Source organism: Hevea brasiliensis, chromosome 10 (genome assembly GCF_030052815.1).
Source record: "Hevea brasiliensis isolate MT/VB/25A 57/8 chromosome 10, ASM3005281v1, whole genome shotgun sequence".
In the NCBI taxonomy this organism is placed as follows: Eukaryota; Viridiplantae; Streptophyta; class Magnoliopsida; order Malpighiales; family Euphorbiaceae; genus Hevea; species Hevea brasiliensis.
Window position 1 is genome coordinate 82846039 of NC_079502.1, and position 13913 is coordinate 82859951.

At 38.2% G+C, this 13913-nt stretch overlaps 1 protein-coding gene across 1 annotated transcript; it reads right to left on the reverse strand.

The window, feature by feature from the left end:
* Positions 1-3502: 3502 nt before the first annotated feature.
* Positions 3503-13050, reverse strand: LOC110662458 (iron-sulfur assembly protein IscA, chloroplastic). The gene is made up of 3 exons (XM_021821426.2): positions 12788-13050; positions 12427-12645; positions 3503-3917 (listed from the first exon to the last, which is right to left on the reverse strand). The coding sequence occupies exons 1-3, from the start codon at positions 12957-12959 to the stop codon at positions 3775-3777; spliced, it is 534 nt and encodes a 177-aa protein (XP_021677118.1). The 5' UTR covers positions 12960-13050; the 3' UTR covers positions 3503-3774.
* Between the last annotated feature and the right edge of the window lie 863 nt (positions 13051-13913).

A 13913-nucleotide genomic window follows, 5' to 3' on the forward strand; every position in this document is an offset into this window, starting at 1 on the left:
ACTCATCTGCATCTTAAACACGCATGCTTCTTTTTACTGATTCCAACTGATCTTGCAACTAAGCTATACGCCTTTTGGAATTGTGTTAATTAAGCTTGCTCCAGTCTATAAGAGCATATCTATAAAATTTTAACTTATTAAAAATACTAGATAAATTCAAACCTGTGTTGCTTGATTCCCAAGCCTCGAGGATGCCTCATTCCACCTCTTGATTATGAAGCCAATGACTGTCAAATCTAAAGAGTTTCTTAACTCTCCGGAAATTGGGTTTTAGTTGGGGTAGAAGTAGACAGTGATCTGAGCCTATGCTTTGCAAATGTTAAACTACTGTATTAAAAAAAAAAAAGACAATCAATGGTATGATCCAAGACACCTGTCTAGCCTCTTTTGTATGTTGGAAGGACCATTTCTTCCATTGTTCCAAGTGAAAGTGGGACCTTTGTAACCCAAATCGATGAGATTCAAATGATTGATAAAGTGTCAAAACAAATAAGTCTTTGGCTCTACATGGTGAGAGCCTCCTCATTTTTCAAAGGTCCTCAAAAAAGTGTTGAAATCTCCCACCAAAACAACATCTTGAAAATTAATGCAGTAATTAATTAGAAAATCAAATTGGTCACTTATATCATCTATAACACAGGTAATATAAACTGGAATCAAATTCCAATTCATTCCAATTTTAACATCCACAATTTGAGCATGGATGAAGAACCCTACCATCTTAATAATGGAGACATTACAATTAAACTGCCAAGCCAAAACTAGCCCTCCTGCAGAGCCCAAGGATCAACCATCACCATGTCGAAAAAATTGCATCTATTAAGGTTTCTTCTAACATAACTACTTCTGTTCTCATTCTCCATTAGAAATACAAAAGAAGGGGAATGGGTAGCACAAAGTCCTTTGAGTGTATGGACTATCAAGGGGTTCCCCACACCCTGGCAATTCCAGGATAATAGGTTCATTGATCAGGGTGGGGCCACTTCTGGCTGGCCTCCCCCACCTTCTCACTACTAGCGTCCATGGTGCCCAGTTTCTTAGAAGCATTAACCTCAGTTTTTTCATCTCTGTTCCTTTTCTCCTCACCTAAATCCAATGTGTCCACTCCTTGAGCACTTTCTGCATCTAAAATATTAGAGATTTCTTGAATCACAACTCCTGATTGTCCCTGTCCCTGACCATTGGAGTGAGCTGCACGTTTCCAACTTCTAGTTAAAGGAATCAGATGGTTATTTGGGATGGCATTAGTCTCAACATCTGGTACTTGTTTGTTTTGGGATGGAGGGAACAGATCCTTAACAATTTGAATGAGCTGGTCCCACAAAAGTATTTGCTTAGGGCCCAATTGTTTTTCTGAAATGGTAAGGGGAGTACATCAGTCCATAAGAGATTTCTTTCTCTCTTTCCAAGTACTAGTGTTCTCAGAGGAATGTTCCGATCCATTATGGTAAGGTGGGTTTTGGTGGGATAAAGGAGGGTCCAATCTATGGGGGGTTGTAGTGGGCTTAAGAATGGACAAGCCCATTGAAGTTTGTTTGCCCAACTAGATAGGGTTTGCCATGTTGGTTAACAGGTCTTGTGTATGTGATGGTGCAGCAATTGTGAAAGGGTTGGTCATAAAAGTCATCTGCAAGAGATTACAGACTGCAGTTTGAAAGTGTTGGATCAAATAGGAATGATTCTTGAAAAAAAGTTTTTGCTGTAATGTGCTTAATGCCCTCAGAATCGAGGTGTTGCTGAAAGAAGAAAGATATTTAGCTATCTTCAAAGATTTAGGGCCGACTAATTTTTGGTTCTACAATGTTGGCTCACAACTCAAGGTTACAGTAGGATGGTAGGTAGCTGATGATTTCTGATTGTCTGTTCCAAGGTTTTTAGAATTGGTAAAAACTGGTAAGGAGCTTGGATTCAATGAATCAAGGGTGGTTATGGGTAAGGGGGAAGCGGTATTGGTTGAACATGCACCAGTTTTGTTATGTTGGACAATGGGAATTATGGGAGGTTGAGTGCAATGTAGCATCGATTAGTCGAGAATGGGGTTTGGGCGAGGTAGCGGAGCGATTGGATGTGGTAATGGTGGAGAGCAAAGCAATTTTCCAATTAAAGAAGAGGGATCAATATGGGCTATTAGAAGTTAATATTGTAAAGGGCTGTGGTTTGTTTTGCTAACGGATTAAGATGTTCTGTCTGAAGAGTTACAACATTAGAGATTGATGACACAACACCTAAAGGGTGGTTCAATGGGGGAGTGATTTGTTTTGGGGGTAAAGTAAGAGGGAGGGTGTTACCTAGGATATTAGTGAGTAAGGTAGGAGGATGCTTCTTAAAAGAGTTAGTGTTTGGAGTTGTTGCCTTTAAGCAGGAGCCAAAACCTGCTTTCATCGGTAAGGAGCAATTAGCCTGTATCATGTGGGATGGACAATTGCACTTTAGGTGACCCATTATCCCGCAATTGAAGAAAATGTCAAGTAGTCTCTCATACTTACATTGAATCCAGTTGATATTTCTATCCCATTTTTTGGAATGAAAACTTATGATGAGTGGTTGTCTATCCGCACTTGGACCGTGACTCGTAGGACACGTGGGTTGCCCAAAAGCCCCTTTTGTGTAAAGTTTGTTTCTAGATGACCACCAATGAATTCACCAATTGTTTGTGCATTTGTGGCTGTGAGCTTGTTGAGTGGAAGACCCAAACCTGAACCCAAAAGGGAGATATATCAAGGGTAAGTTCATCAATTCTGTGATGACAATGTGTTGATTTTGTATATTCCATAGTCTATTAGCAAGAACAAAAGATAGATTCACTTCATGACCAAAAGGAAAAAGGAAAATGTCGTTCCCTTTGTTGGTTACTTGGAAGTCTTTCCTTGTGTACCAGGCTGTAGATAAAATCGTTTTCAACGCAGTTGTGTTGAAATTTTTAGTTGAGATGATCTTCCCCACCAAAAGGTTCTTTTGAAGTTGTTGTCCCCTAGTGTCATCCGGCTCCAACTCAAGAAGTGAATCCATACACTTTAGTTGTTGTGCTTTATTAATAAGATCTGAAACTGTTGCATCTAGTTCAGACATATTGATGAAGACAGATAACAAGGACAGATGGAGTAAATAAGGGTTTAGAAAAGGAAGTATTTGGTATTGAGGGAGGGAACTAATTTAGAGGATGAAGAGATAAGAAAAAGGAAGGAAGATGGTATGAGAAGAAAACGAAAAAGAAATCTGGTAACAGGGAAGGGGTACTAGACAATCCTTTACACCAGTAAACGAAGATCAATTTTCCAAGGAGACGAAGCCACTACTTCGAGACATCTACCCTTATATTACCAAATGCATTTGCACTAGATCAATCTAGCAAGTTTTCCTACATCCCATATTATATAAATATAGAGGATGATTGGACATCAAAACTTACGTTCAGCATATGGATTACCCAAAGCTAATAGTTGTCAGGAAATGAGTCACAAATAACGTCAAAAGAAATTGCAATGGCGAGATTCATCGAGAGTTCATCACAAACGATTACAACTACCATCTTCAACTTTGTTCACAATTATTTGAGATACACAAATATATCATAGTTTAATAAGTTGCAGCAATCGATGGAAATATGCAAACTCCAGATAAGTTTAAAATCTAGCTAAAAGGAGTTGAGAACTATGCATTATGCTTTCTGTGCACTAGGTGAGAAATCTTCAACCAGAATGTTGATACAAAAGTACAAAGTTTACTGTTTAAAATCATACTCTATCCTTTGTGAATAGTTCTGTATACATGACTTCACATCTCTGCTGCAAAGGATTTACCACAACCACACGTTTGTGTAGCATTTGGGTTCTTAAAAGAGAAACCTCCACCAATTAGAGCATTACTATAATCCAATTGCATACCAAATAGGAAAAGCAGACTCTTTGGATCACAAACTGCAAAAACAAAGAGAAGTAAATTAGTAAACACACTGCAGAGATGAAAATTAACAAGCATAATCTTAAAGTTGTACAGTCATTCTGATGGGATTTCACAAGTTTCTTTGACTGTCAAATTACACATGAACTTTTATATGGTGACATCCAAGTTAATTCAGTACATGGAGCAGGAAGCTGAACATATTGACTTCCATAAACCAGAATAAAGGGTCAATTATGATTTTAACAATGGTATATTACAACATTAATGTACACAGCTGCTAGTGAAATTAACAAAAGGCTCAAACTGTTTGTACTTGATAAGCATATAACTACACATCCAATTTTAAATATAACAATAATAAGGTCAAATACACAAAAGAAGAATCTATAATTGCCAAAGTCAAAACATTGAGGAATTCAAAGCATCACCTGCTAACAATCATAAAAACCTGCCAAATTCATTGAGATAGCATAAACAAGTAAAAGTGCCATGAGATACTTCAATTTTGAGACCATGGCTTTTTTTTTTTTTTTTTTCCTCTAAGGAGTATTTATAGGTTGTTTTGAGTGTCTTAATCCATGGATGCTTCATGTCATCACATCAGCATTCCAAAGGTCTTCCTTGTGCAAAGCCAAACTAAGTTAAAAACATTTCAGCAGTTTTAGATGCTACTCTGTTGTGGACGCCTTTGTGGGACAGCACTACTGCAGACGTGGACATGGAACCAGCAGCACCAAGGAAATTTGATTGCAGCTGAATTCTTGGGATCCAGTATCTTTATTTCAATTGTTATTTTTCTATGCATAAATTAGGGGATTAGCTTTAGTAACTAATTTCCTTGATATTAGTGATTTCCTTTATATTAGGATGATTTTATTTCCTATTTAACAAAAACTTATTTATGGAATTTCTTTATGCCGTGTAAAGCCTATATAACAGGCTGAGTATTATGAAATAAAGGAAGCAAAAAATTTATCTCAATTGTTCTGTGAGGTTTGAGACTCTCTCTTAATGAGTCTTGAGGTCTTGGGCTCTCTCCGACGAGTCATGTTTTTCTTTTCTGTCATCATAGGTCCATCAAGAGGGAGAAATCGAAACAAAGGGAAGGCTACAAGTTTTGGAGAAGACTTTGTAGTTCATCGTCCCGTGACTCGATCCCTAATTCGTGAACATAACAAATTGGTATCAGAACTTAACATGGGGGATTCCAATGAACTGCGAACTCTTATCCGTGAGATGTCAGAACAGAATACAGCGAGAGTTGCCCAGGTGGAGGCACAGGTTCAAGATCTAACTCGGCAACTGAGAGAATTCATATCTGTCATGGGCGGGACCAATTGAAGGGGAACGGACACTGGAATCAGTGGCAGCTCTTCACGTCTGAATACTGCTACAGGGCTAGAAGAAAGACTAGAGCTGCGACAGACTGGAGGCATGGTACCGAGGTATGCCAAGCTAGAATTTCCAACATATGATGGTTCTTATGATCCTCTCATCTGGCTCCATTGTTGTGAGCAATTTTTTCTTAATCAGAAGTTGCCAGAAACAGAGAAGGTCAGTCTCGCAGCTTTTCATATGACTGGGGAGGCGCAATTATGGTTTTACAAGTTGGAACAGGAGGAAGCAGACCTAGTTTGGCATTCTTTTAAAGAATACTGCAATCTAAGGTTCGGGCCATTACTGAGAGGTGATCCTCTTGGGGAACTGATCAACTTGAAGCAAACAGGGACAATGGAGGAATACCAGAAATGGTTTCAGAGCTTGCTAGCTCGTGCTCATTCAATTCGTACAGATCAATAGGTCAATTTTTTTACTGCAGGATTATCTGAGGCGATTCATTTGGATGTGGAGATGCAAAATCCGCCCAATTTGGGGACTGCAATGAACTTGGCGAGGGCCTTTGAGAAGAAGCAGCAACTACCAAGTGTGAACAACAGCCGGCGCAACTTCTGGAATAATTCCAAAATTACTGCACCTACTCAATCTGTAACAAAACCAATAGGTTCAGGAGGGAATAATGCACCAGTTTCTAGGGGGGAAAGTGTAACCACACCCTTCATCAAAAGGTTATCCAGAACCGAAATGGCTGATCGGAGGGCAAAGGGACTTTGTTATAATTGTGATGAGCCATACACATTCGGCCATCAATGCAAAAAGTTGTTTTGACTTGAATTGGAAGAGGGAGCTATAACCGAGACAGAGGAAAGTGAGAATATCGCAGTTGCAGAACTAGCCATCTCCCTGCATGTCATCACCGGCCTCCAAGATTCTCAGACTATGCAATTAATAGCCAACATCAGAGGTTGTTTAGTCACAGTATTAATCTATTCAGGTAGCACCCATAACTTCATCAGCAAAATTGCAGCACAAAAATTGGGAGCAACCCTAGATTCTCAAAGTGCTTTACAAGTGGCAGTGGCAAATCGAGAAAAGATTCCTAGTATGGGCACGTGCAAGGAGACTATTCAAGTGTCAGGTGAACACTTCCCTGTCGAATTATATGTTATCCCACTAGATGGATTTGATGTGGTTTTAGGTGTACGATGGCTGATGACATTGGGCCCTATTTGGTGGAAATTTTCAACTCTCACTATGTGTTTCAAATTGGGAAATAGACAGGTCACCTTGCAGGGGCTCCAACCTGGACATAAACCAAGACTACAACTTTTGAATGAACAGCAAGTAGAAGGATTGGAGGGAATTCTTGAACAATTTGCTGATTTGTTTCAAGAACCCAAGGGGCTGCCTCCTATTCGTTCATGTGACCACCGTATATTCTTATTTCCAGGTTCAGCACCTGTGGTAGTCCGGCCTTACAGATATCCTCATTTTCAGAAAGAGGAAATTGAGAAGCAGTGTGGGGAAACGCTTAGCCAAGGAATCATCCGCCCTAGTTATTCCCCTTACTCATCACCAGTTTTGCTTGTTAAAAAATGGGAGGGCACATGGCGTTTCTGTGTCAACTACCGGGAGCTTAATACTAAAACAATTAAAGATAAGTTTCCGATTCCAGTAGTGGATGAGTTATTGGATGAACTCCATGGTGCTCGGTACTTCACAAAATTAGATTTGAAATCAGGATATTTCCAGGTCCGTATGGCGGCTGAAGATGTAGAGAAAATAGCCTTTCGCACTCATCATGGGCACTTCGAATTTCTGGTTATGCCGTTCGGCCTCACCAATGCTCCATCCACCTTCTAGGCATTAATGAATGAGGTATTTCAACCTTACTTACGCAAGTTCGCTCTGGTTTTCTTTGATGATATTTTGATTTACAGCAAAACGTGGGAAGACCATTTGCAACATGTCCGTATAGCGTTTCAGTTACTTCGCTCTCACCAATTATTCCTTAAAAGATCCAAATGTTCCTTTGGTGAAAAGCAAGTGGCCTATCTTGGTCATGTCATTAGTGCCGCTTGTGTTGCAGTTGACACTTCCAAGATTTTAGCCATTCTGGACTGGCCAACACCTACTTCTATTAAGGCACTGCGAGGGTTTCTTGGGCTAGCAGGATATTATCGAAAATTTATTTGTAATTATGGACAGCCCGCTAACCCATTGACGAGTTTGTTAAAAAAGAATAGCTTTCACTGGACTGCTGAGGCTGCCACTTCCTTTGATGCACTTAAAACTGCATTGTCACAAGCCCCTGTTCTTTAACTCCCTAATTTTGATGATGAGTTTATAGTCGAATGTGATGCCTCGGGGGTAGGAATTAGTGCAGTTCTTCAACAGAGCAGCCACCCCATTGCTTTTTTCAGTCGCAAATTGGCTGACCGACACTATAAACTGGCTGCATATGAGCCAGAATTAATTGGTTTGGCCAAAGCGGTGGTTCATTGGCACCCTTATTTGTGGGGAAGGCAATTTCTTATCCGAACTGATCATTATAGTTTGAAATATTTGCTTGAGCAACGGCTTACTACCTCGCCACAGCATCACTGGCTCAGCAAATTACTTGGTTTTGATTTTCGAGTCGAGTATAAAGTTGGGCAACAAAATATCGTGGCTGATGCACTATCTCGGCGAGATGAAGAACAATGGACTTTAATGGCTATTTCGCAACCAATAATGTCATTGTTGGAAGCTATTCGAGCTGAGATTAACACCACCGACTCTCTTAGTCAGTTACGGCGCCAAGTAAAAGATGGCGAGCTCGGTTCAGAATGGTCGGTATCCAATGGTCTCATTCATTACAATCAGCGGGTTTTCCTTCCATCAACTTCTCCACTAATTCCTACTATCATTGCAGAAATACATAATAGTACCCATGAAGGCATCCAGAAAACGCTGCATCGCATTCGCAGTGAATTTTATTGGCGTGGCATGAAATCTGCTATCCGAGACTTTGTTGAATCTTGCACAATTTGTCAACAACAGAAGTCATCCAATTTGCATCCAGCTGGGTCGTTACAACCCTTAGCCCTTCCATATCAAATATGGTCAGATATATAGATGGATTTTGTGGAGGGTTTACCCAAGGCGAAAGGCAAGTCTGTTTTGTTCATTGTAGTTGATCGCTTTTCTAAATTTGCCCATTTCATACCACTTTCGCATCCCTATAATTCTGTAACCATATCCCATGCTTTCTTTTCATATGTTTTTCGCTTACATGGATTACCCAAGTCCATTGTTAGCGACCGTGATGCTATGTTTACTAGTAATTTTTGGCGCGAATTATTTCGATTGAGTGGAACCAAGCTGAATTTCTCTTCTGCCTATCATCCTCAAACGGATGGGCAAACAGAGGTTGTTAATCGCACTATAGAAATGTATCTCCGGTGTTTTGTGGGTGAAAAACCAACCAGTTGGGTGGATTGGCTTCCTTGGGCCGAATACTGTTATAACACTACCTTTCATTCAGCTTTGCACGCTACTCCTATCCAAGTGGTGCATGGGCGAGAACCACCAAAATTGTTGACTTATGATTCGGGCTCTTCTCGCGTAGATGCAGTGGACAAAGCCCTATTAGATCGATATTCTGTTCTTGCAGACATTAGTCAACGTCTTCAGCAGGCTCAACAATACATGAAAACATATTATGATAAGGGTCATCGTGATGTTCAGTTAGCAGCTGGTGATTTGGTTTGGTTACGTCTTCTTCCTTATAGACATCTTTTCCTTACCAACACCCCTTATCATAAGCTCTCACCCAAGTTTTATGGTCCCTACAAGATTTTATGATGCATCGGTGAAGTTGCATATCAGTTAGAGCTTCCTCCTTCAAGCCGGATTCATGATGTCTTCCATGTTTCTCTCCTCAACCCATTTAAAGGTGACCCTCGAGTTCAGGTTCTGCTCCTTCCTCCTGTTGTCGAAGGCCGGGTGGTACCCACTCCAGCTTCTGTCCTTCGCACCAAATTGAACAGAGGCACTTGGGAGATACTAGTGCAATGGGCACATTTACCAACTTCAGAAGCAACTTGGAAAGACCTTGACCAATTCCGCCATGCTTATCCAAACTTCGAGCTTGAGGACAAGCTCCCTTCTAAGGGGGTAGTGATGTTGTGGACGACTTTGTGGGACAGCACTACTGCAGACGTGGACATGGAACCAGCAGCACCAAGGAAATTTGATTGCAGCAGAATTCTTGGGATCCAGTATCTTTATTTCAATTGTTATTTTTCTATGCATAAATTAGGGGATTAGCTTTAGTAACTAATTTCCTTGATATTAGTAATTTCCTTTATATTAGGATGATTTTATTTCCTATTTAACAGAAACTTATTTATGGAATTTCTTTATGCCATGTAAAGCCTATATAACAGGCTAAGTACTATGAAATAAAGGAAGCAAAAAATTTATCTCAATTATTATGTGAGGTTTAAGACTCTCTCTTAACGAGTCTTGAGGTCTTGGGCTCTCTCCGACGAGTCCTGTTTTTCTTTTCTGTCATCATAGGTCCATCAAGAGGGAGAAATCGCAACAAAGGGAAGGCTACAAATTTTGGAGAAGACTTCGTAGTTCATTGTCCCGTGACTCGATCCCTGATTCATGAACATAACATACTCCCAAGTTTAATGTGAATGAGCTCATTTTATTTTATTTATTTATTTATTTTTGTTTGTGAAGTCCCCAGTGTTTCACTTCCTATTTTATTAGAAAATGTTGAATTCATGTCATTTTTGTTGTGTTGCTTGTCCTATTTCCATTTTTTTTCTTCCTAGCTTTCCTAAAGAATCTCCAACTTATCTTTCTTGGTGCATTTTCCTCTTTCCCCCTAACTTCCCCACACGTAAAAGCCCAAATTTTCATAGCTTCTCACATGCACGAGAGGAGCTAGACAGGCAGAATAAGCAAGTTCAGACATCTGATGCCATACCTGCATTTTATGTTTAAAGTTCCTCCAAGAAAGCAAGCTTAAATTAAATATTTTCCAACACACTTGTTTTCATAATTATACAAACATCTTCTATGAGAACCTCTCATAGTTGAGTCCCTATATATCTCTGGAAAGCCACATTTACATTATCAACTTAAGGCTTTACAGGGTGGAAATCTGATAGAAGTGCCACAAGACAAGAAAATTTTGCTTTGACATGAAATTGATGCACTGAACATTTGGGATCCCAATTAGTTAAATTTCATAGGTAACAATGTGTATGACAGCTCATCCTTCATAGCGCTTCACTCTAGGGGTGTAAATAAGCCAAGCCGAGCTATGAATAGCTTCAGCTCGGTTCGCTATATTTTTTCAGGTTGTAGCTCAACTCGAGCTTTAATATTATAGCTCAAGCTTGGCTCGTTTTATAAATACCAAGCTCGAACTCAACAAAAGCTTGTTTATATTATAAACGAGCCAAGCTTGAGCTCAAATTGTCTCAAACTCATTTATGTCATAAACAAATGGAGCTCAAGCTTGGCTTGTTTTATTGAGCCAAGTCTCAAGCAACTCAGCTCATTTACAGCCCTACTTCACTCTTGAATATGTTAGCACTTTTAATTTTGTAAGCTGCCCAGTCAGTACGACAGTACCTTAAAGGCAATTGCTGGCAGCAGCTTGCCAAATCTTCACTTACACTAATAATTAGGACTCGAAATTCTCTTTCAAATGAAAGATGACAGGACAAAAAGCCTTTACTGCTTGGAGAGACACAATTAAGTATAAAATGGATGTAATATGCATTCAATCTCAAATGTGATTCTGGAGATCCTAGTAAGTGATTACTAGAAAACTCCCAAACTTCTCACTTTTTCTCCTACCATCTGCTAGTTACTAGTTGCTTTATAGTTCTTCTCAGTTCTATCAATTGCTACAAACTCCACAACTGTTTATTCAGCTTTCTAACTTACAATACTTATTTGAGCCCTCTTTCTTAGTCATTTAGATTCCACAACATGGTATAACAAGTTTCCTAAACTGGTTTTCTCCAACATGCTCTTAAAAGACCATAAATTCCTGACTTTTGGTGCTGAGCTTAAACCTAAATTAGTATAAGCTTTAGTACCCTACTCTACAACTGCATCAAATTTCACTTGAAACCAATTTAATTCAATCAATACCATGAAAATTAAATTATCTTCTCCAGAGGATTCAGCAGCATTTCATTGTTTTTCATGGATAGGGATTATTTTAATTCCTAGGTAGCAGATGGCACCATACAGTCACTGTCTAAGCACATCATCTGTATGGAAAAGACAAAACAGATGTAGATTCCAACATAGCTACTAGATTTTATCACAGAGTCCGGAGTTATCATATTTGTTGAAGATTTTGACATCAATATCTCAAACACTCAATCCTTTCTTTGACATGAGCTTCAATTTTAACCTAGAAAAACCATGTCTTATGGTCGTTACTACTTGTAATATTCATGAAAAAGGAAATAAATAGTGAACTGAAAACAGGAACAAACCAATAGCTTGGAAATTCACATAGCTGGATGAAACTAAGGTTTTGGATGCTGATAATTCAGGCATCAAACTTGCTGATTAAGACAAGACTACTAATATCACTTATAAGCAATTTTTTGAACACCAAACTGTCATTGAACTTAGATAGTCAGATAGACAGGAGTTAAAGGTAAAAATTTCAACAAGTAACCACCAATCAAGTCTTGCTAACTACAATGCAATTTCAAAACTTTCAAGCATTGAAATAGGAATAGGAAAGGTCAAAAGTGTAAAAATGGTATAGGCATTTGGCACTTGCAAATGCAAAACAAGAGCTAAAACCATGTAACCTGATGAAAAACAAACATTTCCTTGTTAACATTAGTTGGAAAATAAAAGCACAACCAGTGATTATTGGAAAGTTCATTTCATAACAATTTATTCCAAATAACTAACTGCCTGTGTAAGTAACAATGTCAGGAAGTTCAATAAAAATTCACGCCAATTTAGATCACAATTGGGTCCTGATCTATCTAAGCCCAAACCAGGAATCTTTTCCTCTCCTCCGCCTTCATTTCTCCCCGTCTATCCAATTCTCTCGCCTAGTCCTACGCATAACAGTTGAAGAACGCACCAATAGCAATATTTTTCAACCAAAGAAAAAAAAGTTATTGAATTTCTAAAGCTCACCAATCACAAAACCATTGTACTCGATGATAGAGTCATCAGGTCTCGCATTTGCTCTATTCTCAAACTCCATAGTGTAAGACATACCCGAGCATCCACCCTGTTTAACCCCGATTCTCAAGCACAAATCTTCATCCCGCTCTTTCCTCATCTTATTCAAGTGCTTCAATGCATTATCCGTAAGTGAAATCGCCGGCGCAATCCCCTCAGTCGCCGGAACAGCTAAAATTGTACATAAACACACACACACAAAAATTTTAATCACAAGCCAAATCAAATTCTTAATACCCAACATATACACATAATCAAATACATATCAAATCAACGAAAAAGAAGAATAAGGAGGAGGAAGAGAGAGAAGTACCTGCAGACGATGTTGATCGAACAAAGAGAGGTGATCTACAGCTGAAATTTGATCTTGAAAATGGAAAAGAGAGAGAATTTTGAGGCGAAACTAGTGTGTTGGAGTTGCTGGGCAACCGAAGGCGAAAAAAAGAAGCAGAGTGCGGTGTAGTAACGGTTGCAGAGAACGCCATAGCCGAGAAGGAGGAGAGGACGGGAATGATATTTTCTGTTTTCCGGTCTATGTGGCTTCCTGTTCGCGTTCTGTATTGTACATCACGAAAATGCAATGCTTCCTTGTTCTATTCAAATTCATCAGAAGATCACAGCCGTTGACTGGTTTTATTCGTTGGCTTTTTTTGACTAATTGCAAAAGTGATCTGACGATCAGGATTAATTTGTAGTTTGGTTTTTTCTTTTTTAATTTTATTTTCCTTTTATTATGGCCTTCATTTTATTTCTTTCGTTTTCATTTATTTCTTTTTTTTATTCGAAATTTTTGGGGCTATTAATTTATTATTACAAATAATAACTTCGGAGGAAGCTTTTGCTAATGCATTTTACTATTTATTATTATATATTTTTTTAAGATTAAAGATAGAAAAAGATTTGTCATTTTGAATATACCATATAGGTTAAGGGATAAATTACTTTTTAATTTATAAATTATGTTATTACTTTTTAATCTATAAATTATGTTGCAATTAACATTTAATTATTCAATTTTTAAAAATAAATAATTTAATTCTTAATATATAGTTTCAAGTACATCTAAATATCTAATATAAATTTTAACTCAAATGAAAATGAGTTTAATATTAATTAAATGAGATATTTATATTGAAATATGTGTAAAATTAATTAAAAATTATATATAGATTTATAGAGTATATAAATCTAAATACAAAAATTTAATCTAACGGTTAGTAAATTTATTTTCATATGAGTTTGAACTCTCAATAATCATCTCATCAATAAATAAATCATTTTATACATTTCAAAGCCTATTACCATTATTCAGTAAAAAAAAAAAAAAAAAAAACTAAAATGCACACTATTTCTATTCTCAATGTCCCTAAAAAAGGATTCAATGCTAACCATTATGATGGCAACGGATAGAGTATACAAGTATCAACAAAAATCATCAT

Bases quoted from the DNA above. Each gene is read 5' to 3' on its own strand.
- LOC110662458 (XM_021821426.2), bottom strand. From the start codon at position 12,959: ATGGCGTTCTCTGCAACCGTTACTACACCGCACTCTGCTTCTTTTTTT. The intron at 12,646-12,787 runs GTACTTCTCTCT...GTACAATTTTAG, and splicing joins TCGATCAACATCGTCTGCAG to CTGTTCCGGCGACTGAGGGG. The intron at 3,918-12,426 runs GTGAGCTTTAGA...TTGTTTTTGCAG, and splicing joins GTACAATGGTTTTGTGATTG to TTTGTGATCCAAAGAGTCTG.